Source organism: Egretta garzetta, unplaced genomic scaffold, assembly GCF_000687185.1.
Source record: "Egretta garzetta isolate BGI_Z169 unplaced genomic scaffold, ASM68718v1 scaffold287, whole genome shotgun sequence".
In the NCBI taxonomy this organism is placed as follows: domain Eukaryota; kingdom Metazoa; phylum Chordata; class Aves; order Pelecaniformes; family Ardeidae; genus Egretta; species Egretta garzetta.
In genome coordinates, this window is record NW_009260435.1 from 8,536,439 (window position 1) to 8,563,029 (window position 26,591).

A 26,591-nucleotide genomic window follows, 5' to 3' on the forward strand; every position below is an offset into this window, starting at 1 on the left:
GAGCAGGGAGCCGGCTGCCCTCGAAACGGGGGAGCCTGCGTGATGACATGACCCTGACGCAAAGACAACGCATACACACGATGCTTGTCTTAAACACACAAACAAAAAAAGTAAATATTTTCATTTTATGGAATCATCAAAATCCATCTTTCAGATACAGCATACAAAGGATGATGGTCCTTAGGAAACGTGAGCCCAGACTCCCGTTATACTGTATCATACATTTTTGGATGAAAAAATCAATTTTGTGCCCATGTAAGAAAGGGAAGAGAAGGGGCGAGACAACCCCAACAACTTCGGCGCATCACAAAAATGTGAATTATACAACACAGTGAACAGACCACAACTTCCAGCACAAAAATCCCTCTATATCTGCACATTATCTATGCCTGGCAAGTCTTTCTGCTTTCTTCACTGAACAGTGGCGTTAACTAACATTAACTCTTGATGAGGTGTACTTTTTTTTTTATTTTCCACATATGAATGCAGTTGGTTATTAACTTAGCTCCTGATAAAGTCAGATATGGATTTCAATCCAGGAAAAAAAAGGTTAATGCAAAACCACATTTCTCCACCTCTAACTGTATCAACTGCCAATGCTGTGAATTCTCCCTGCCTCCCTCCTGACAAAAGCAGGAAAATACTTCAGGATAGGGAAAAAAATGGGCAAAGTTCAATTCAGCAATTTACAGGGAAAGAAAGCAAGTTCCAGAAATTTGGTTCATTCTCCCAAGCACCTTGTGTGTCAGGGAAAATTTCTGAACTAAAAAGATCCACAAGGGTGACAAATTGACTACAGTAGAATACTATGGTCAGATAAAAATGTTAGCAGGTCTTCTCTATAATGTCCATTATCATTATCTCAGGACCTAACTACTTGTAGCGTCTGTAAATACACAGAATATACACGTAACTGACAAAAAATATTCACGCCTCCAGCTTCAAATGCTTTTTCAGTGAACTCTTCCAATCAATTAGGAGACTACTGTGCTCAGAGTATGTTGGCAAATACATCCTGAAGTTTACATCAGCTGAAGAACACTTGCACTTTTACTGCAAGTCAAACTACACATCCAGAACTATTTAACTACGCAATAAAGCTAATGATACCTGAACTGAACTCTCCTCCAATGCAAAAGGCGTAGCAGCAGCAGCAGCTGCAAAAAAGAACATCACTATACTTCAGACTATTAAATTGCCAGGCCTGCAGAGTGACTTGCAGCTTCCTTCTTCCCCTAAGGACCACAAAGACCCATTTCAGTCCCCGGAGAGTCTGTAAGAAGCTTTGATTTGCAGCTAACAATGCCATTCCTTAAAGCTTCTCACTAATGTTCAGGACTCTACAGATGGGATATGGTAAAAGATCTTCAGATCTTTGCATGTGCCACTTTTCATAGAGCACTAGATCAAAATCACTAATTGAAGCTAGTGTACAACTTAAAAAAACCCCAAAAAACTACACACCGGAAAGGGCGCTTTCAGCTTGCAAGAGTTGAAGTAAGAGAACCCTTTTTTTTGGACATAATTCAAGCACACAAACTTTTAAATAATTAAAGATACTTCCAGGGTAACTGGAGTCAGTTCTTTGAAGTAAAGACTATCATCAGCATAGTGGTAATTGCTACTGCGCCTCCGTTCACACATGCTCGGTTTTCAAAATAGTTGTATGAGATGAAGAGCATAATCAAGCCCCCTCAAATAATAAGCATTACGCACTCATATGAAAAGCCATTGGCAAAATGTTAAAACAGACAGCAGAAAAACCCCTCACTTTACTTCACCATCACATGGGTGAGACAACAGCAACAATATGGTCAATAAAACTGAGTAACACCCCTGAAGATGCCGTCTGTCTGTAGACAAACTAGTTGAAAGACTGGTACCTCCATAATGAGTCAATAAATGAATTTGCTCCTTAGTTACTTCCCCACAAATCAAAAAGATAACAATTTCATTTTACTGAAAAGGGAATTAGTTGTCCTACCCTCAGTTACATCTGTGGGAATAAAATCATAGCGTACAATACTTGAAGTTTATCACTGTATCCGCTCTACATTTACTGTAGGAAAACATTGTTTTTCACAGGACATTGGCTACATTGATTCACCTTGTAGGATCAAACCACAATTCCATCAAGCGTAATCAAGATGTAACCCACAAAAGTTTACTTCCACCAGAATAGATGAAAAATAAACCTAAAATGGAAAAATTTGAAAGACTGCACAAGAAGTTGTGATGTTACCAACAACTCCATATTTGCAGGAACTACTACCAGATAACTATTCCAAAAGCTCCTGAAGTCCAAAGTAAGTTTTTGTTTCGTGGTTGCAATTTTTATAATCCCCATTTAAGCCAAGCAACAGCTGCTCTGAAATTTGTTTTCTTAAGAGAATCATGTTACAGCGAAATGAATCATAGCTGGATCAGTGATACTGTACTGGGTACAGTTGTTTACTCCATTTTTCCTTGGTGACAAGTCAAGGGTTAATCTTATGACTCAGCCTGACAAAACAAGTCAGCTGGAGACAGGGCCAATTTTTTAAACTTGATTTCAGACAGACATGCCGTCAGCAGAGGAGCACTGAACTGACATGCACTTTGTAGCCCGAATTGTTTCCACTCATGACCCTGGACTGTGTGTCAAAAACAATAAACTGCCTGTTTCTAAAGTATGTAAAGAGATTATGAAAGCTGATGCAGAGCGAAATACTGACCTAATAATAATCCAAGCTACCTGTAGGAGAATACTTTCAAAGATAGTTTTAAGACTAAGGAACTACATGTTCTCCCTGAAAACAAACTTCTTCTATGTGACATACATTTTTGTCCAACTTGTCAGAGCCACAAAGCCAATACACAATCAGCATATGTAACCCATCATTTGAATTTAGAAAAAATAATTTCTCTATATCACCGAAAATTGTATCATACAAAAGGTAATTATGTAACTGTCTCAATGGATGAGAGCCATCCTCTGGTCAAATGTATTCCACAAGACTGAAATATCAAAATACTTTAAAAAGTTTATTGCTTTTTATCACAGTTTTGTTATTTTTAATGGGTCTATGCAAACACAACAAGCAGCAAAAACTTCTACAATTAATTATGTGCAACTAAAAATTAAAGTTCCTTTTTCACCAACAAAAGCAACTGTGATGTATAAACTCAAGTATCACGAGTTTCCTCACGGAGTGTTGGCTTCGATCTGCTGAAAAAGTGATAAGGTGGTAAGAGCTCAAACCTGCTGTTGATGGGGATACCAGTCCTATTGCTCTTACTAAGTTCCATTTAATTTCTTAGGGGACAGGTTAACCTGCTGTCTTTGGAAACAAGGCAAAGGCAACTGCCCTAAGAAGTCTCTCCTTTCCTCGTCACTTTGTCCAAGGTCGGAACTTATCAATTTCAAGCACATTCAACAGAGGAACAGAAGTTTCACAAGTGATTAAGTTCCTACAGCTTCTAAGAAAAGTGGAACCTGAACAGGAGAGACAGACCCCAACTGATGCCCCGTTGAAATAAAACCAATGGGGAATAGAGGATAAAAGACAAATTCAGAGAAAATTAGTCCAATACTGAACAACCTGTTGCTAATTAAAACATACATAGTAACTGTGAGCTGCTTCTCCTGCAACAATTCAGAAAAAAAATTCCAGGCATCTTAGAACTCCCGATATAACTTATTTTAAAACCAAACTTTTATGATGATTAACTATAGCAAGGGCAGAGTTAGGATCATCAATAAAGGGTGCCTTGAACATCATGCATAACGTAGCTGTTGGAATAGACAAGATTTCAAGCCTTAAAACATAAACCTGGCTGTTTTATGGGGGAAACACTTCGCTTATTATACAGTCCTTTATTTAATTCAGCAGTTAAGTAAATGTTAATTTATTTTAAAATCCTGGAAGTATAGCCGCCTGTTGTTAACCTACCACTAAGTATGCTGTTCAGCAGAGGCAGAGCAGAGTAACTGTATGGAAAATAATTTAAAATAACCCAGCGGGCCAAGTTTGATAGGCAAAACCCCCACAATATCCAAAGGAAGATGTTTTAAGCAAATTAGTTTACTCATCTATGCAAGAGCTAAAATAGTTTGGTGGTTTTCCTGTTCAAAAGGTTTACCTTTAATTTCACATTTAACATTCATGCTACTATAACCAGGGAAGAGGGGACAGTTTGAAGGGACAGAGAACAGACAACAAAGACTAATTAAATTGATATTAATTGCTATCCATTACTTTTACCTAGCAATATTATGAGATTTTGGGGGGGTTAGAGGTGGTAGGCTTTTTGTTATTGGTTGGGGTGGGATTTTTTGTTTATTTGCAAAAAACTCCAGTTACCTATGACAGATATGGGTAAAAAATAAAGATTTTTTTTTTTTTTAAATTGGAAACTACAGTTAGGAAGTTTGTCTTTCAGTAGTTTCCCAAATAATAGTGAATTTCAGATGTTTACATTTTTACATATTTTACTAGAATGGAAAGAATTAGGAAAAAAGTGCTGTATATCACATTCTTCAGAATGAAACACAAAATATATATGAGGAGGTTTTAAAACTAGTTTCAAAACCTTTCAAATGCAAACTTGATAAGATATTGCTCAAATTCAGAAAGTTTTATTTTGCTGAAAATATTAAGCACTTAAGGTTTAAAAGCCTCTACATGAAGGTCTTAACTACCCATATCTGCATTAAAAAGTAAATAAAGATGTTTATTATCCTGAGGCAATAAATCCTACCATCAGAAGCCAGATAATCATAATCCTCAAATGTGCTAAAAACCTACCCAATCTAAAAATATGTATAGACCTTAAAAGAATTTTAAAGCCTGAAATATATTAGCAAGGCTGTGTTACTGGAACTTGCAAAAGACTACCAGGATGACAAATCTTTTCACATCAACTCAATATGGCCAAGAAAATTTATTTGAAAAATTAAAAAGTGATTAAGGGGTCCCTCTGCTGGTCCAACCTTAGCATCATTTAACTTTTATTTCATTACTGAAGTACAGTGCATTTTTCACTTTCTCCCCTCACCAAAACCAGGCAGCTACACCTGCACTTGTGTGATCTCCCTGTAGGTGGCCCCATAGACAAAACCTGAGCCCAGTTTAATGTATCTATGCACACACGCTTTTGGAATTTATTAAATAATTTAGCGTCAGAGAAGCTTTAGAAAATTGCAGGTCAAAATGCAGACAGCTAATTGTGCCTATATTTCCCTGCATCTTTCCCCTTCTTCTGTACTCCAGCTTGCTGCTTGGAAAAATTGTTTTGCAAATGAAGCCAAGTGAGCTATCAAAAGCCAAACGAGCAATCCTTCTGTCACCCATGGTTAGGAATCCACCTACTACAGAAAGAAAAACCGCTAACAACTAATCCTAGTTATCAGTGCAAATGGTATGAACTTGCTTTCTTTGTAAGTCTTGCCATCGCAAGAAACTCTGTGGCACTAAAACAAGTGGTAATTTAATTCAGTTTCTTCACTTCTGTATGTAAATGTGCATCTTCATCTGAAATTTCATTGAAAGATTATGCAGTACCATACAATTTCAGTACCATTCTTCTGAAAAAACTATTGGTTTTGTATTGCCTGTTTCTGACAAACGGGACAGTCACAGGCAAAGCAACCTGCCCAACATTTGGGTGAGCAAGCAACTGAAAGGCAATGTCTCGGTTCAACAGCACATCAAAGTCTAGCAACACAACATTGCTCACTGCTTTCTCAGCTGACTTCAGGGATTATAAAAGCCTTCTCACCAAAACCACAAGTATTATCAAGCAAAAGATATTAAGAAATAGTCTTCAGAAAAGCTTTTATCCTTATCTATTGTTATAAAACACCACACTAATTTATGATAATGGACACATTAATCTTTGAGGTAAAGCAGAAGTTGTAGCAATTCCATGTAACTTCTCCCTAAATTACACAAGCTGCAATTCAGTCTTCTTGTTTTTTCAGATAACAGTTAGAACTCTGCACAGATTTAAGTTTTTTTTCACGCAGATCTACACTCTAATTTAAGAGCATCTAATATGCTCATTTTGATATGTTGTGAAAACTTCAAAAATAAAGTAACTTCAGTAAATCCAAACAGAGAGAAATAATTTGACATCACTATCTATCATATCTGTATATGCGATTTTCACAGAGAAGATCTTTCAATTAAGCAACCTCACAATAGTTCACCACAGTCAGATGACACGATAGTTTGGGAAAATGTTCTGACTGCAATAAAAAAAAATTGCTATTAAGAGAGGGTTACTTAAGTACCTTCACCCTAATTCAGTGAGAACTCGATCTGAACTCTCTCAGCAGGACTTTGCAATGGACTGCTTTGTTGGTTAATGACAGCTAAATTTTCTCATATAGTAAAGAGCGGGTGAGTTGCTATATTCTGAGGTTACTGCTGTTTTCAGGTAGATTTCAAATACAGGTGACATTGAAAAAAACCTATGATAATCTAACCAGAAACCCATGTCTTTTTCTTAATAAACATAAAATCTCAAAGAAACCCTTTTACTCAGTTTGTAACATAATTTAGGGGTTGGATGTTTCATACATTTGCTTTTTGCTCAAGCTCACAGATGAACATGGTGCTAAAAAGGAGTATAGAGCAAGTCCCTAAAAACTTTATCCCTTAATTAGGTTACGAAAAAACGAGCATAAAGCAGAAGAAGGGAAGATGGAAGACTGAGTCACGAGGAAGAAATCCTAAATTCTGTGTTGCATTATCCATTTGCTCAGTTTTGTTATTTAAAATTGCCTTCTAAAACACAGCACAGCATCAGAGGCAAGGGTCAGGCGAGTTACTGCCGTCTTTGAGAGTGTTAGATACTAAAGACAAGTGACAGCTGAATGTATCACTTGACTGCGCAAGGCAATTCAGAACAGCTCTGAACAAACTAAATGCTGCTTTTTACATTTTGACACCAGTTCTGGCCAGTGGGAACAAATCTTACATAAAAAAAAAAGGTCCCCCTGGAAAGTCAGTTAAACACAGCATTGCAGTCAGCTAAACATCACACAGAGTACCTACTCAGGATGCTCCAAAGTTTTTATTCAGAGCCACAGACTTCATAAAAATATTCCAAGGATGTTGCTGTACACCAGGCTACTTCAATACACGTTCAACTTGCTGGTATCGAGGCTAATTCTCTAAAGGAAGTCCACTCAGCGTGGTGAATGTTATTTTTAATATAATCTAAACACTGAAGTCCCAAAAACTGGATTTCAGATAAACATTCAGAGGACTGGATCCTTTCCACTCACCATTTCAAATAATCTCCTTTTACCCTTTGGGAGGGGTGGAGGAAGGAGCTAGCACAGAAGGGAGTAAGAACTATTATTCTTCTTCTGGTACCATTGGTATCTTTATGAGACATCTCTTGAAATACATTTCTCAAGCTCCGTCTTAAAAGACTAGCACAATATCAAAAAGAGAAGTGCCTTAAATGTTTGGGAGGTAGTTCTATGCATGCAAACCAAGTTTTCTCTAGCTTTGCTTCATAAAGAATTCTTGCAATAAATTAGCACCCAGGGACTATATGCATACTATAGAGGGTGATATATGAGGAACCCCTATAACCAAGCTATAAATTGTCTTAAAAATATTGAAAAACGTAATGAGTTTGAATTTAGAAAGATCTCTGGAATTAGCAAATACTCATTTGACAATCTCTTATTAAATAAGTGGCAATCTAAAGTTTAATATTAAACTGAATACTCAAAATAGCTATTAGAAATGGCACTACACAGGAAACAATTAGGTATTTGTGCCTGTGTGTCACAGCTGATTTTCTGTAATGAAAATCAACAGACATGATGTATGTCAGCTTATTTCTCTGATATGAAACTAATTAAATGGCAAAGGAATGATGATAGATATTCACACTATTTTTCTTAGAATTATGACCTCATGATAGCTACTGGTTATGGTACTAATGATAAATATTAGTTTGAAGTATTTTCTGACTACACACGTAAATAGTGTGTTTTGCTCATAGCCCATCCACAATTAGATGGGAATCTCCCTGTGCATTTCCAAGCGAGCCTTACTTCTCTTTCTTTTCCCTCTGCCGCCTAAACAGCTTTTTGAAAACCCTGATGCTCTGCTCTTCCTAACTGAGCCCCGCCGATTAGTTACAACTGGTTGCAAGTCACATGATGTTATTAGTTTCTTGGCTTAGTTAAGGTAACGCCTACCATCAGAAAAATTCTCAGAAATACAATAGTTTCAAATCTGTGACGATAATGTAACTCACTGAACAGTATTTTGCCCCCCTGCTATAATATAAATGGCGCATCATAATCTTTCTGTTCACTCAAGCCTGGCTTGAGCTAACAGTGAGAAAAAATAAACCACTGATTTTTTGGTTTCTATCCTCCCCACAAGGCTTTAAATTTAGTAGTTGTAGCTGAACATAAATACTTGCATGTCAACATTGAAAATGTTTTGGGCAATGACTCACCACTTAGCAACTTAAAACAGGAAAACTTAAAAATGCATTTGCCTGGTGCATTTGATCTTTTACAGTAAAAGGACAAGTTCAGATTGAGTTGCATTCCAGAAAGTAACTGAACAATTCATTAGCACTTTTCTCTGTAACTATTTTTACTTTATGCCCTGATAAGAACACATGAAGAATGATAAATCTCAAAGCACATAATTTCAGAGAATACCATACAAATCCAAGAGAAAAAGAAACAAACTAGAGGAAGATTTTTTTAAATCATTATTTCTTAAAAGATTGTTATTAAATTACAGTTATCTAGGAAATTAAATTACTGTTGAGTATCTGTTGACATGGTAGCCCTATACTAACAAAAAAAGGGCAGAAAATCTTTTAGACTGAAAAATTAAAAAAATACAGATTTGTAAAATAACATTAAGTATCATCTTTCTTGTGACTTCCCATACTATAATTAAACTTCTCTGCACTACCTATTAGCTAAAACAATTTTTATCTTTCCCACAACACATTCTGACTTTTTACCAAGGTATATTTAAAATAAAGACAACACATAATTATCTACTCAATTTAAGTTTCCTATGATGCTCAGTGAAATTTAGTTTTGTGTCATCTTCATATCTCATAACTTTTTTTTTTAACATGTCATTTCACTTCAAGGTTTTATTTAGCATGAAAGAACTGAAATACAGAGAAAAGTATTTGAAAATTGCAGCATCGCAATCATTGATTAATCTTACTGCACTCCATTGGGCAGATTGGTACAATGTTAATACAAATAAATTTATCAGCATTTTGTTGTCTCCACTCTTCTCACAGAAAAAAAATGAAATGAAAACTATTTGAAAAATACTGCTTCTTAAAAATTAAAGCCTGGTAAGAGGAAGGAGAGAAATTTTTCATTTGCTAAAATGATCTCTTTACCTGGCTGACACTACTAAATATTAAACATGTAACGTAAGCTTTATTACTCACCCAGAATTACAGTAATAAATGACATTAAAATTGCACTGCTATGTGTTTTAGCTTCTCTGACGTTTTAAATATATTTTTGTTAATCTAGCAGAAATAATCTGCTAGACTGTAAAGCCACCCTACATAACACACAACTGTTAAAATGTAAATTGCCAAACTATTTTTAGCTGCTGTTGAAGGGAAAATGTTTATCAAGCAGCTATTCAGCCTCTAGTGGGGCCCAAGTGCTTATGCAAGCAAAAGCTTTTAAGAGTGCCTGCAGCTGCAATCCTGGCTTCCAGGTAGGCTGCAGGTTCAGAGCACAGCTGCCCCAGGCTATCCATACTATCTCAGCTCCATCTGGAAGTATGGTTAAAATAGGATTTCGGATCCTGGTTTCTGCAGGTCTTCAGGCTCAATACAAAATAAAAAGATCAGACCCATTTTGCTCCTGCTGTATTACTGTTGCCTGTGCAGTGTGTTCTATTCAGCCTATCCGGCTTTGAGTTATGACTCATCCAAGTGCACCTGCGCCCATGTGTTAAGTACTGCCAAATAAAAGCCCAACATCCATTTACACAACAAAGAGATGTACCCCGCAAGGCAGCGCAGCTTCCCCCTCCCCTCCGGTTTGTTCTGAACAGGGGAAAAAATAATTCCGTCCTTCACTTCACTGAGGTTTTTCACTTCACGTGGATTTTTAAATGCAGATTCATTTATAAACAATTTTCTTCCTTTTAAGAATAAAGCATATTTAATACCACAAAACACCCCTATAGCATTAGATTATCACAGCCATTAATGATTTTTCCACCAAAACCCTTCCAACCTTTTTCATCAAAGCCCTTTATTCTCGAAGGATAAATTTTCAAGCAAAGAGGGATCAACAAACTAGTTGCTTGAAAGCTTTCCTGATGCAAGGCTGAAGTTAGGAAAGGCTTAATGAAGGCTTTAAAATCCACCAGGGCTTCACAATGAACATCTGACTCGGTGATTTATGCATATTAATAACCTCAGTCCTACTGAGGCAAGCTGAGCTGTACATGTCCTCCGAATCTTAATGTCTTCAGCTCCACTGGGATTATTACAAATGTAAATTTCTAAGATTCTCAGCTATTAATCTCTGTCTGTCCTCCTGTTCAGCAACATAATGACTAATTAAACATCAAAAGACCTGTACAGGAGATCTTCTTTGACAGCTCCTGGCCCAGCTCTCTTCCCAAGAGAGGAATTCAAATGACAGGGACAAGTGGGTAGGAGCATATGAGCAAGCTACAAATCACTGCTATGAAACCTAAAAATTCCACATCAAATGTGTATTTAGTCCTCCAGAACCACTCCCAATTACCTAGCCTAGCTGTTCATGTCCAGCTGATAGCCTTCCTAATGCTAAAGTAATGTGCATGTACGTCAGGTAAAGAGAGCCCCATTTGTTTACTCTAAGTAAAAAAACGTAGTACTTACAGAAGAAGGCAAACCAGGGGGCACCTTTCTTACTTTCTTTGTCTGTAGAGGATCTGTACACAGAAAAACAATGTTTCATCAAGTATCTACATTACAGATAAAAAAAGAATAAACAGCTGTGCTATACAGTTTTTTCTTTTCAGGATAGATTTCTTATTTTCCTATTTCATGCATTTTTTTATTCTGTGCCAATGAAATTCGTCTTTTACATCAATACAAGAATGTGCTTAAATATGTAACATACTCATGTTCTTCTCTAAAATAAAGCTTTGCCAAATAATTACTTTCAATTCTTTCCATAAGAAAACAGATATTCCTAAGAACACTTAACACTGAAGGGTACACCAATGCCCTTACACACTTGCTAAGAAACAAAGTAAGATTTTGAGATATGTAAGGAGGAAAATGGGACTGATGAGCGAGAGAAATGCTTTCGCTTTCTGCACTTCAAAGTAAAGATAGAACTATTAAAAAGGAATTTATGACATGTGGAAGTATGATTTATACTCTAAAGTACTAACATGAGAAATTTCTATAGCTTTTAGCCTATACCAAGGTTGTAAATAAACAACAAATCTAATTACTTAATTACTTAAGTAATAAAGGCAATACAACTCAAATTTGCATGGAAGTATGATACCTGCTTCCTTTTACCAATAATTATTGTAACACCACAAAAGTACCCAGCAATTTCACTACTTGTATCAAAAATCTGAAACAGTTTAGTCAGCTGCTAATAAAATTAATCTGAACAGTATGCATGCAAAGTAGAAGTTAACTGATGTTCTGAAGGTGAGTAATCTGGCAAGATTACCAGTTCTACAGTTGACTGACTGAGTCTTCAATTAAAATACAGAATTCCTATTTTTCCATTTTCATTCAGAACATTTAATCACAATTTTACTATATGATATGACAAGATAGAAGTGAGATAAGGTGAGAATATCTGATGGATATCTTTATTCTGGTCACTCCCCACAGGGCATGTTTGAAAAGAAAATAAAAGGACTTCTGGAAGAGAGAGATACGCTGCACTCCAAGTGTCACCTGGAAGGGAACACTGCTTGGTTTCAATGTACTTTAGTAGCAAATTTAAAGAGAGTTTGTTAAAATCCTGATCAGGCAACTCATCCTTGGGCATAAAATGGCCATCATTCAACTTTGCTTTACATTCTCAGGCAGCAGTTTTGTAACATTTAACTAGTCATTAAAAAAACCCTAAATATTTCAGACATACTTTCTCAAGCCGTTGGAAACAAGACTCGAGCTAAAAGTGCACTTCCTTTTCCTGGCATTTCTGGAAAAATGTTTCCATAAATTTGTAACCAACACCACCTGCCATGCTCTGAGCTACAGTCCCCCAATTTCAGCCATGTCAGAGAGAGGAATATCATGCTGTTACCAGTTTGAACAGGTTTATACCCTTTGAGCTTCTCTTTCAAAGAAAAAAGGAAATAGGAGTACTACTCTGAAAACACCTAGCTTAATTTTGTTTAATGTAATAATATCTGGAACTTACTAAACAGCACAAGAAACTAATTTAATCGCCTATTCAAGTACATCATAGAAATCAGACAATCTTGTTTAGGACTTTGCCTCAACAACTGCGTCATACTGTAACCTTTCTGCCCACATCAGTATCGCACTCTGCCCAGCACCCAAAGTCATGCTCTGACAGCCCCCCCGCTACTCAAAACCATAGCAGGTTACTATTATGGTAGTTTCTTACTAAAATCAATGGGGGCTAAAACTTAAAAATTAAACCCAACTCTTTTTATTAAAGTTCAAACACCCTTCCAAGCACCAAGCAATTTCACTGAACTTCCCTCAGACTGTTCCTTTTCTGAAACAGATCTGCATTTGTTTCTCATATTCTGAGGAACATGGAAACTTACAAAAATATTTGTAAAAACAGACAACCCCAGATTAAATGGCGGTTGTCTTGATAACAGGTTAAAAAGTTATACAAAAATGATATTTTAAAATACTTCCATACATATATACACACACATAGGTGAAGTTCCAAAGTAAAATTTTGATAATTAAAGATTTACAAAACAATTTCAAGCATGTTCAGGCCTATTTTAATGCCTAAGGAGTTTGCAGTTCTAGTTAGTACTAAAGTTACTTCAAGAAACAATTTGCATTTGATGAAATCTTATTTTGGGTAAAGTATGGTTTAAGTTATATGGTTCCAACAAACAAGATTTTATTATGGAATAGAAGTGCTATACAGAATGAGGGGCATTAAAAACCCACACATATAACTGGAGTAATCCTAATGACGTAACGTGCTAACATTGAAATATGGTAGCTTTTAAAACTAGAATATTAGGTTACAGTCTCTCTTTTTATACCAAAAAGGATTTTTTAAAACTTGCACACCCAATTATTCGTGATAGTCTTAAAGCAGAAATGATAGAACAGCCGTCTCATTCTTGATTCCCTAATTCAATAGAAAGTCTTTAGAGCTATGAAATATTACAACTGACTATGAGCAAGTACAAAAATTCCATTTATCTTTAAGTATCTCCAGAATAAAATGTTAATACCGTCATAGGACTGTAACAATTTTTAAGCAAGTTCCTACTTGCATATTTTGCAAGGTAGTTTGATTTTTAGGATAAACTACTAGTCTCCAATTGCTAAGAACTTTAAAGGCATGTTGAACCAATTACAATGAACTATATATTGCCCTGAATAAAGTTACTTTTAGCATATAAAAGGATAATTGTTTCCCCTTTGTGTCTTTCCCCTACTAAATAATGGCAATGACCTCAAGGTCAGGCATTTCCAGGAGTTAATGATGGTATGGGTTAAGGGCACTCAGCTGGTCATCAGCTCCTATCCATCTGTCATTATTGCTTTTGCAATTAAGGGGTTTATTGGAGTTTCTTGTTTGTTTTATAAGCAATACTGACCAGTGTTGAATCCAAACTAGCATCTCAAAGGAAATGTTAATAATCTGTTTTCTCTCTTATATAGCAGTTTCCTGTAATCTGAATTGCTCACTATAGAGCAATCCCCAGTACATAAAATGAACAGTCAAAGAAAATACTAAAATCTGCAGAAATGCATCATGAACAAAAGTTTAAAAACTGTATGCATTACTCACCAAGAGCTGGTGAGTCATGAAGTGGTCTTCGGCGTTGATTTGTGCCAGAAAATGGGTAGTAGGGTGTTCCAGGTTTTCCTGAGGATGACAGCTGACCTGGACTTCCAAGCCCCATATCGGACCGGAGCAGACTAGACTACAAAATACACAGAAAAAAGTAAAATTAAGCTCTATAATAACTCAGCTGTTAATATACCAGGCTAACAAACTATTAACCACACATACTGCTCTTGGCATTTATACAAATTTACTGGGATTTTAGTGAAGGTCTTAGAGTTCACAAAAAAAAAAGTTGACTTTTTAAAATTAGTATTCAGAGAATATACTATAGCATAATGCAGAAAGGCAGAGCAAGTTTGGCTGTGAGTGTCCAAAAAAAATAACCATTTCAGTTTAAAACATCTGAAAGAATCAATTCATACTTAAATTCTAAACAAAAATCATAATACTTTGTTTAATTTCCAGTGTAACACCTCTTCTATTACACAATATAAACATAATTGATAAAAACTGCTAAGAGTTTATAGCAGGACATTAGGTTTTAGCACATACTTAGAAATCCAGACTTAAATTACATTCATAAAAAGATGGAATAATTGTCCAAAAAAAAAAAATCAAATGCAGACAAAAGAGATAACATATTAATGCACAGAACATAAAAACTTATTACATTTTTAAAACTTAAAACCAACAGTGTAGTTGAACCCTACCCTTTTTTTACCCTTTTCATGCATTAAATAGAAAAACATTCTAAACACTTAACAAGTCCATTATATATTGCTTGGCCTCCTGCTATTTGGATTTCTTCTGTGAAACTGAAATGAATGTTGGTGATTTACGAGAACACAGTTTTTCCATGGTTGATACTATGCTTAGCCTTGTTTTAGTCTGAAAATCCCCAGACTTGGAGTGAAACCCACAGAACTGTTTGTACAGAAAAGTTAATGCTACTAGGCAGCAAAAAATGCATTCACCGCCGCTTCACTCCTGGCTGTTGCATACAGGTTTCCTTACACAGCAGTAACCATTCTGTCTTACACATAGCTAAAGACACTTTGCTTTTAATATTTGCAAAATCAGAGAGTATTTTAAGGTCACCAGAGAACCAGCAGCCTTCAGAAACAAGTGATTTGAGTTCTTCATACTTGGTCATTACATAGTGCAGTCTTCCCATCATAAAGGGGGTAAAGCACGGCTGTCAGATGGCAGGACAACAGTTGTGTTGCCCACATTCAAACCGCACTAACATTTCAATTGTCAGATGATGCTAAGCTAGAAAATGCTGACTGGCTTAACTTTTATAACAAAACAAACTTGAGGTGCCACCTAGCTGAAGTTTCTCCTTCAGCCCCACTGCTCCCAAACCAGCTTTCCTCCTTCACTCAAACCGCTCTCAATGACGATGCCCACATGCACCTGCGGGTTCCAGAGGTTGTCAAACAAGCACGCTTGCAGACTGGATCATGGCAGGAACCACTCTAGCACTGTTGCCTTCAAGGGCTACAGCAACCCATTGGATATGTGCAGAGGCCATTGCTCCTGGCTCTCCTCACCTTTCCTTCTAAGGCCTTGTTGTGGTTTAACCCCAGCCAGCAACTAAGCCCCACACAGCCACTCGCTCACTCCCCCCCACACATCATGGGATGGGGAAGAAAACCAGAAGAGTAAAAGTGAGAAAACCCGTGGGCTGAGATAAAGACAGTTTAATAGGTAAAGCAAAAGCTGTGCACGCAAGCAAAGCCAAACAAGGCATTCATTCCCTACTTCCCATGGGCAGGCAGATGTTCAGCCATCTCCAGGAAAGCAGGGCTCCATCACACCTAATGGTGACTTGGGAACGCAAATGCCATCAACTACGAATGTCCTCCTTCTTTCCTCAGCTTTATGTGCTTCATATGCCATGGAATATCCCTTGGGTCAGTTGGGATCAGCTGTCCCAGCAGCTTCTGGTGCCCCCCAGCCTGCTTGCTGGTGGGGTGGGTGAGGAGCAGAAAGGGGCCTTGGCTCTGTGCAAGCCCTGCTGAGCGGGAACAGAAACATCCCTGTGCTGTCAACATGGTCTCCTGCACGAACCCAAACCATAGCCCCATACTAGCTACTATGGAGAAAATTAACTCTACCCCAGCCAAAACCAGCACAGGACTGAATACCCTCATTCATAAACAAATGTATTTTTTTGATTACCTTGTATTACTCAAGCTGGTTCTTTTGGTGTGATGGCTTGTGAAAGGTGAGGCTAACTCATGGCTCTCAGTAAGGTACTAAATCCCTTCTAACTTGCAATACACTGGGCATTAGCAGAAAATCCAGAGTTCATATAACATTACAGACTATATATATATATAAAAAAAAAAAAACGCAAGTGCATTTTTCCAGATAAATGGTTTTACATCATATCACAACTGAAATTTCTATCTTTTACTTGCCTGATGACTAATTTGAGCATGAAAATCTCATGAGTGGGATGTGAAAGAATCACCCTGTTACAAACTAAAGGAGGGCCCAGAAGTGTTAACTATTTCTTACAAATCTATCACACAGTTTGAAGAACAAAGTTAATGATGATTTAAAATGTTAAGGTATAAATGTGAAGTTTCCTCTCAACTCAATTTCTTCATTCTTATTCTTACAACAAAATAGTCTTTAAAACAGAATTGTTAATATAAAACTCATAATGAAATGAGATACCCTTATAAGGAATGAGGTGATCTTTAAACAAAGTATACAGAAAAGAAGGGGGGGGGGGGGGGGTTTTGCTAATTTTGCCTTTGAAAAGCAGTTAAGAATTTGCTGTTTTGCAGAAAACATTATGATTATCAGAATATTTGGCCTACATAGTGTAAGTATGACCTTATGAAAGATGCTGTTCTAAACATTTATTAGAGTTCTAGTGGTGAACACTGTGCAGGAAACCTGGGCAACCTTTTGTGACAAGCAGTTCCTCCAAACCAACACTGTCCAAAAGAAGAAATGAAACTAGCTTTGCACTTAGCCCAAGACTTGACCTGCAGCCCAAGAATACCCAAGACTGAAGGAAAATTTCTTTACATAGCCCATGGGGAAGGGGAGGAAGTATTGTGAATAGTTGTCACTTCAAGTAGCTGAAGCAAGGTCCCACTCACAAAATCCCAGAACCACTGAGGCTGGCAGGGACCTCTGGAGGTCGTCTAGTCCAGCCCCTGCTCGCTCAGAGCAGCTGTCATAGGAACCGCGTCCCATTCACATTAAAGACAACCCTCCCCACAGCATCTCCTTCTAACCATTGGCAGTGATTTTGGAAATGCAATGGGATCCATGCAGAAAACAGGATGGAAGCATTCTTAGTTCCTCTGTTCCTCTATTCATTAAGGGGGAGGGGAGATGACAAAAAAACCCCCAAACAAACAAAAAAACCCAACAGTAAAAACTCTTAAATTCACTTCTACCAAGCCATTCCAAAAGGCATGTGTCTATATCTTTTCCAGACTTAACCTCCAACCTTTACTTCATGACATTTGCCACCCTTGCTTTTGTCCTAAGCGTTCCAGTTCCTGACATTTTCATTGGACCCTGAATTTCAAAGCAGCATGACTACTACAACAACATAAAGTGTATAAGTAATATAATACACACCCAGTAAATCTCAAGCTATGCAACACACTTGAAACAACTTTTCTGATCTATGTTGTGTTCAGGTAAGAATTTCTTATTAAAAAAGGGGGGGGAGGAGGGAGAGGGGGAAGGAAGAAACACCCTAAAACCCCACAACCTTCTTCTACCACTCCCACAATCAAAAGAAGCATCTGTTTAAAATTTTATAATTGTTCCTCAATCTTCCAAAACAAAATAAAAATAGATGTCATTAGTTCAGCTTATTGATTTTTCTGCCTGTCTGAACCAATTGAGAAGCAATATTGATTAGGACTGATCCTTTCCTAAGGGCATCTGATAAAGAAAGGAATATAAAAATACCACTGAGGATAGCAAAAAAGGTTTGTATTATCAGCACCAAGCTTCTCCTGACTAAGTGCCCGAGGTCCCTGCACAGAGGCAGATCGCTTACATACATAGTTTGCAGCATTCTCCACAGAGAACGTTCACGCTTACTCCGAACCTCATCTGCCAAGCATGGATCCAATTACTAAAGAATAATCAATGACTGGTTATTCTCCTGAACGCTGCCGAGTCCTGTCTGCATTACCATTATAAACAAACAGGCAGCAACCCTTAAAAATTTGCCTCATTGGATTTTGTAAGGCATATTTCCAGCTTCAAAATAAACAAGAATTTATTTAAAGTAGTATTTTACCTAAGGAATGTGTGTTCAATAACCAACCTAAAAAAAAAAGGAAATAAAATAAAAAAGCCTTTTATTACAATCAACTAAGAACACAGTAAGCCTGATTCCAAAGAGAACACAGAAAGCCTGATTCCAAAGAGAACACAGAGGAAGAATAAAGCATGACTGCTTTACTTTTCAAATTTATCTCTTTCAGCAAAACCAAGAAACAGTTTTGACAGCCTCAGGGGAAATGGCATGGCCTGACCCAAAAAAATAAAGGCTTTTACAAGGGCCACTATCTGGACAATTGCTTTAAAGGGGTCTTTTTAAAAAAAAATATTCTCATAAAAATGAAATGCAGGGGAGTCATCTATTCAAACATCGCAAAGCTGAGGTGAGGGGAAAAGAATCATATCTACGTATGGGGGGGTGCATGTATTTATGCACCTTTGTCACAGAAAACAACTAACACTGTAGTGCAGCTGTGCTTACGTGCACACAAAGTTAGCCTCCATTCAAACTAACAAGCTAATCAACCATATGCTTATATCAAAATGGTACACCTGAGATAAAAAAACCTCTTTATTCAACATATTTTAAAATGGTTTTAAAATTTATTCTTTCAAAGAATTTGAGCATAAAAGTAAGAAAGAGTTTGACTACTTTGGAAGCTTTCTTTTCCCCAGCATAATTCTATGAATCTTTAGAATCCCAAAGATAAAATTTGATGCCAAAATACTGCTCTGTCTTCAATGAACTTCTAGGACACCAGCCAGCAGAATTCTAATATGTTGGTAAACACTTCTTTGATTTTCTTACTTTGATATAAAAAAAGAAATGTGGACAAGTAAAGGCCGACAGATATCCTTAGGTAATATTCCTTGCAGGTCTCAAACATTTAGGCTATATGTAGATAGGAAAGCCAAACTATCCTGCAAAATACATGAACGTTTTTAACAAACACACTCCATACACTACACTATCGTATCTAAGGTTTCACCTTTTCAAAAATGTATTCATTATAGGCAGTCAGCCTTGTGCTACTTGGTCTAAATCTCATTCACGTTCATTTTTTAAATGCAAACATATTAGCAAACACTTTAAGAACTCAGATTTTCCTAGTGTAGCCATATCCAAACGATGCAATAGTTCCATCCAAATACAACTGTGTGCCTTTACATTATTCATTATTTTCTATCAAAAGAATAATATGGTTGAGAATAAAAGCATTAGCCCATTATATGCAACTGATTATGACAGGGCCATTGTGCTGGCATAATAAGGCAGGCTGCTTTGGCAGTGAAATGAGAGCTGCAACTTACCAACTGCAAACTTACATCTTGAAACCACCCCACCCCGGCTCCAATAAACTGATCAACTAGATTTTTTTTTTTTTTTTTTTGCATTAAGTTCCTTTTCAAAAAGTTTATGCACTTAAGTGTTTACTTAAAAAATTGGGAGCTTAGATACATTGTTTTGTAAAAGTAACGTAACGTAACAGCACTCATCTCAATCAAATCCCTCCATTATCCCACGACATAGTCGTAGACAAACTCACTTGGTATTTCTCTATTTCTCAGAATTACGTAGAGCAGATAGCAAGTCCATTCCTTGCCTTACTACAAGCCTGAAATGCTGCACTGGGTAGAGCAAAAGTTTCACGTATATGTCCTTTTATTCAGTGAGCTATTTGAATGACTTGAAGCATGTATAGAATGTGTCTTAATATTTCATATGTCTTGCCTTATAAACTTGACCATTTGCATGAGCTAGTTTAAAAGAATGTAACAAAGTCAAACTCTGCTAAACTTGCAAAATCCCCCAGCTAAGTTGTTACTGTGATTTCAAAGGAAAACCTAGCACAAAATAAAAACATTAACAAATACTTGTTCTGTGAGATACTAGTACAGTACTGAGGTTTGGGCTGCAATAAGGCCATACACCTGAGTTCCACGTCATGCAGATTAAGCCAAAAATACAACCAAGATACAAAGTGTTGAATATCACTTTACTCAAGTCTCCAATCGTTAGAAACTGTAATGAATATGCACTCCAAAATAGGAGCTGAATTTGGAAAAACACTGACATATGATGTAAATTCATTTTAAATTTAAATTCTAGAGATATGTTTGCAATTATCAGCATGTTGTTAAAGAATCTCACCCTGAGAATATCATCAAATAGTAATGTGAAATACAGTGTTACCATTTTGAGAACAAAGGGACCCTGAATGAGTAATCAATAGCAACTAGCAGAAAATGAGGCATTAATTATGATCCTCTCTAGTGTTTTGTCTCAAACAAGGTTTCATTAAATATATTGTGCTAACCTGTACATCTTCAAGCCATTACCAATAGATTTGATCAGATACATTTTTGATCTGTTTCAGGAGGAGGAACATATCAGAATTAAAAAAGCAAAACAACATCTAAAGTGTTATACGATAACTTGAGCATTTTTTCTTGATCAATTTAAAGGAAATCAGGGGTTGCTAATAAAACATCTCAGGAGAGGATCCTCTAACAACATGCTGATAATTGCAAACATATTCCTCATTTTAAAAAAATACTCAGATCTTATAATCTCAATGTAGTCTCTTGAAAATTTAATTATCATCTCCTATACCTAAAGTATCATGCAGGTTTGAGAAGATAATGACAGTCATCCATCAACTGCATCCTGCCAGTGTAATCAGGCTAATCTAGCTCACTGGAGTAAAAAACAGCTACCTAGGGTACTAAATACTGAAGTGATGCAACATCATAAACAAAATAAAAGACATGTAGTTTTACTTTCTTCCCAATTAATGTTAGTACTGAAAAATACCAAGGTATCAATATATTCTCCTTTTACACCAAAGCTTTTCTGGATCACCATGTGCTGCTTATTCAATGTGTATACCTAAGCAGAATCTGCTACTATGGATAATTCTGCTTATGTGTGGATATACTGAGACTGAGCACAGGGACAGAGGAGGGAGAAGGAAGAAGTTTATTCAGAATTCCAGGTATGTTTTCTTAAACAGTAGGAGGAGTAGAGATTAAACATGAAGGGAAGGAAACATTTTGTATTCCTTCTGCATCTAAATGGCTTTAAAGCACCTGATTAATACGAGTATTCTGAATGAGTCCCTTTCCTTCTCTTTTGCAATAGTGCCTTCCCTGCACTGATACTGCATATTGGCAAGACTACAAATTCTGTCTTATGCTTCTAAAAGCGGCACCCTGCTGCTGATGGTGTCCAATCCCCGAGGTTATGCTGGCTCAGCTTGTCTTCACTCATCCCCCCGGGCAAGGTATTTTTGCGTTGCTGACTGAATTCTAGGAAGGCATTACTAAGCATTGTGATTACAGGTCAGGCTCCCCTCCCTTTGCCTTTGAATCTTTTCGCTACATTATGAAAACAGTAATTTGAACAGCTTCCTTACTGTGATTATACAAAAGCAGAAGGTTTGTGGAGAACTGCAAAATGTCAGGAGAAAAGCAGCTGAGGGGCTATTCAGCTACTTTTTAATTTTTTTGTAGCAGCCTTCCTGCTTTTCTCTATGATTACAAGATACAAGCATGAGAAGTCAACATTATAATAAAAGATTTTATGCTGAATCTTATTTACAGAAGTCAGACTATAAAGGATATTCTAAAACTCAAACTATCTGATTCTCCCTCTGCATCTTCAGCAAAATGATTTCAAAAGATTTCAGACCATTAGTAGAATGTTTCATGTATATGGTATGGAAGCTGTGCATCTCCCCTCCCACACAACCAAGAGAAAAATCTCACTCACTCTAAGCACCAAGTCAGAAAACACGTAACATAATGAGGGTTCAAAAACTATCGCCAATACAGCAACCAGACAATTGCAGATTTAATGTGGAGGACCATATGTTTTCATGTATGATCAAAAAAGCTAACTCCAATATTAGGGTGCTAATAAATGGATAGACAAGCCCAGTAAATATCCTAGGCTGCAATCCCCTCCCCTTAATGTTATCCTTCAATCCTCTCCCCTTAATGTTATCCTCCCTGCTCTTTAGAATTCTGTGCCATCAGGAGCATCTGAAAAGCACTCCACAACACAACTGAAACCAATGCAAGTTGGATGGTTTAGTTCCACGGAAGAGAAATCAAAATGGCAAATCTGTCTAGTGCTTCTTTCCATCCACTGACTACCTGCTCAAGGTACAGTCTCTCCTAGCCCATCCCAGGCAGCAAATGCTAAGTAACAGGTTGCTTACACCACTCTTACCTCCCTCTTCCCAATTCTACTTGGGGCCTGTATTAATTTTGAGAGCAGTAATCTGTGCAGATGCAAAGTTTGGGAAGGGATTTTATCTCCCTGTGAAGTAAGAAAGGAAGGTAAATGGGGGCTCAACATACTAGAATAGTTATAGACAAAAGAAATAAACACTTCAAGAAAATCCCAAGGGCAATCCAGCTCATTCAAACAGACAGGTATGGGTGGGAGAAGAGAACTGAGCTAATCTTTTCCCCACCTCCAATAACACCATGAATTTGTAATTGAGAAGCACCCAGCTCTGAGGCAGTAAGATATGCTGGAGACAAACAGTAATTGACCAAAGAAATTGTATCTGCACTCCATGGTGTAACATGCTTTCTTACTTCCTCATGCAGCAATGTGCAAGATTATATATAAAAAAATATAAATTTAGAGGATATTCATTACCTTAAATACAATAAAAAATTAAAAGAAGGCAAGAAAATTTGCCAATCCTAAACAGCATGCGAAAAAGAAGGGCAAAGACAAGTAACAGTTTGTCTGCTTAAGACATTCAAAATGATTCCTTGCAGAACTGCTCCCCTTTTATAAATAGCATCCCTCCCCCAACTATAACTAATTCCTAACACCTGCTACCCGCTTCATTCCGGGGGGATGTCTTCCCTGATTAACTTCAGGTGGTCACCTCCAGCTCCGGAAAAAGAAATCTAGCCTGTGCCCAGTACATTTTTACTGTCTAAAAAGGTTCTGCAGGCTCCTTATCTGCTGAGAGACAGGAGAGATTTTCCCAATAGCACAGTAATTCACTTCTAATAAATCATAATCAACAGAAAGTTAATATTGCTTGATTTTGCTTGAGAAGTAAAATGAAGCAAAATAAACTCAAATTTGGACAGTCCATCTGCCCTTAAACTATATACCCCTCTCCCCATCCCAACCTTTTAAGACAGTATCAGCTGGCAGAATCCAGCGTCACTGCTTCAGTTAACATTGTGTCAGCCTTTCCTTCAGAAGCCACGTTTCTTAGAGATTGATAGCTCAACTGTAAAAATCTGCTTTGGGGAGACACCTGATATCAAAGGTGTCAGAGAAGAGGAGATTAAAAAGAGAAAATTTACAAAATAAAATCAGTTTGTCAGCTTTAAAGTTATATGGGTATTAAAAACCCCACACATGTACAAGTCAAAATTTTTTTATACTTCTATAACTCAGTATTACTTGGATTTAAATAGACATTACGTTCTCCATACTGTTTCTAAAACTATGTGAGGAAGGAAGAAAAGCAACTGGTGCTGCTGCTTGTAGTCTTTCTAAGGTCCCACAGGTAAGAAAGGTCCAGAGTATCATGTATTTTTCTGCCTCATTGGAAAGACCCATCTAAAGCATCTTGAAACATACTGCCAGCAGTGAGCAGGAAGAGCTTTTCTGTTAGTTTAATAGATACAGTTTAAAAAAAAAAAAAAAAAGAAAAGAAAAAATGAAAACCTTGTGGGTCCATAGCTGATGGTACACAGTTACACCGAAGTGTATATTCTATATGTATGTATTTTTATTATTATTTTTTAAAAGATCTAATTTCAAAAAATGAAGTTTAAAAAACCCAAGCAACCAACCAAAAAGCCTGAAGGGATCTGAGATGCGCTAGCTGCAAGGTTTAGCCTAACATTCTCCAGAGAGAATTACCCACACTCTAACATCCCTTTTGCCACAACGTTACTTCCTCTACTCTCTGTCACCTAGGTGTGGTCTAAATATGCCTATTTCCAATCATTCATGAGACAAGCTACTTAAATTTTTCTATTAATTTAAATCCTTTCATTAGTTCCTTTTTTTTTTTTTTTTTTTTTTTTTTAGTATCTTCAATAACACTACAATATCACAGGAGCAGATGGCACATCCTCAACACAGAACAGCAGTCTAATTATTTCTCTCAAGGAAGCCAAGCAGGGACAGGAGTCTTGGAGACAAGCAATAAAAGAAGTTTCAGGATACAAACACAGTTCCTATAGGAAGAAATGAAAACTTTAGAACCCTGAATGTGTGTGAGAGGGCTTGCATATCCAAAATTCAGACATACATCAGGTTACCTGCAACCTGCTCTAGGTGAACCTGCTTTAGCAGGGGGGTTGGACTAGACGATCTCCTGAGATCCCTTCCAACCCTGCCATTCTGTGATTCTGTGTGATACCCAAGAAGAAACTATGAAGTACTCACTGGCCCTACAAAGAAACACCCAATATATTTGTTCTACGCAGTTGTCCATTACTGCTTTCATCTTCCAGCAAGACATCTAGTGCTTACTATTCTTTGACATATAAGGCCCAGTAAAGCATGTTAGTAGTGGTCTAGTACAATGGCCCTTGTATTGAAGTAATGAATTGTTAAAAACTTAGCAAATCATCCTAGGAGCAACTGCAGAGACACGCTCCTATGCTGCTATTCAGGGTCTCCACCTGCAGATGAAGAAAGACTTGTTTGGAAGCTTTCATACACATTTAAAAGAACAACCATGTTTTAAAATGCAGTATGTTACAAATTGCTTTTTCTTCTTTGACTTACATGATTTTTTAAGAAACATCTCAGCTGTCAGGTATCACTAAAACACTACCCTATTCCACTACTGACAATCAGTCCTTTCTTTCACTCTTGCCACTTCCAAGCTTTTTGTTCTTATAAAACATGTATTTCAAATTACATTTTTCATACTGTTCTTTGCTTTTCCATTTGTCAGTACATCTCATTTCTGCTTTTCACGTACATTTTTATACACTCTTACCTCCTAACATTCACATTTTTGTCTGTATGCTTCTTCTTCCAGCTGTTTAATGCTACCTGATGCTTTACTAAAAATATAAAATCAGTTAATCTCCATTATACTATACACACATCTTACAATTATATAGTTTATGAACATATTAAAAATACTTTTAAGTTGGTGCTATTCAGTTCTATTAATCTTTCTCTATGCAGCAAGCTGGTATCTGCTTCTTAATATGGATACTCATTTGCACTCTTGCTTGCATATTCCTCCCACCTCACCAGTAACACAAAAAAGTTGCCATTTTTCCCTCTTCACAATAGGAGCAAACTTCTGTGTTCTCCCTAGACAACACAAATTTCTGGAGCTCTACTCTTATTATACTACCTCAACCTGTGGGATAGCTGTTAGAGAGTGTGCTCTGAGATACTACTTTTCTCGGCATTGCATGACTGTTCTTTAGATTTGCATTCAAGTCTTTTTAAATTTTAAAGAGGCAAATTACTGACTATGAAATGGCGAAGTACCATACACTTGCAAACATTTCTTTTGCCAAAGTGCTCATCTGTTAAATTGCCCAAGAAATTGGTGCTAAAGGCATTTTTGGGGTTTATTTCAATGTTCTTACAATGTGTTTGTTAAGAAGCAACTTAAATTTTTTTTGCACAAAAATAAAACATTTTTAGTCTGTGAAGGACGTAACAGCTAATAAATACAGTTTTTCATGCTTTTCACGCTAAATTTATTCTTGAATACGTTGCTAACTTTGCAGAAAACAAGATGAAAACCTTTAAAGTTCCACATTAAATTGTGAAGAAAGTTGTTCTTAAGTCAGTAAACAAAGAAAGGTCACAAATTTTTGCTAAAAAGCCAACAGTATGAATTCCAGTTGCTCAATACCTATACTGTATTAAATTCTGTAATATTTTTCAGCACAAGTGATTCAGGCATATACAAATTGAGCTTTCTCTGACCGTCACCCAGATGAGGAGAATGTTTCTATGTTGAATCATAGCAAAGGTGGAAGATGGATGAGTTTGTTCCAACTTACTTTAACAGTTGGTGAGAAGTCAGCTAGTCTTCCCTCCAAGGTACTACCCAAGTAACAGCACACATTTAAAGTACTTTAAGAAACACAAAACATGCTCTGAAGATGCACAAAGGCCACTACATCTGCCTTAATATTCCAGTGAAGCATGTTTTTTTTTTTTCCCGATAAAGAAGAAATTGGTAAATCCTGAAAAGTTATCTGAAATTATGTCTTAATATGTTTACTTGAAGTATATTCCCATAAGGAGCACTAAGTATGGTGCTAATGTGCATAAAATGTT

General features: G+C 36.8%; 1 protein-coding gene across 6 annotated transcripts in view; it reads right to left on the reverse strand.

Annotated features, from left to right (window-relative positions):
• Positions 1-26,591, reverse strand: part of TCF12 (transcription factor 12) — a 174,068-nt gene that overhangs the window by 43,163 nt on the left and 104,314 nt on the right. For all 6 annotated transcript variants that reach the window (XM_035899469.1, XM_035899470.1, XM_035899468.1 and 3 more), the window contains 2 exons: positions 14,006-14,141; positions 10,891-10,943 (listed from right to left, as the gene is read on the reverse strand). In XM_035899469.1, the coding sequence (XP_035755362.1) occupies positions 10,891-10,943; positions 14,006-14,141 (189 nt within the window). The remainder of the gene's footprint in view (positions 1-10,890; positions 10,944-14,005; positions 14,142-26,591) is intronic.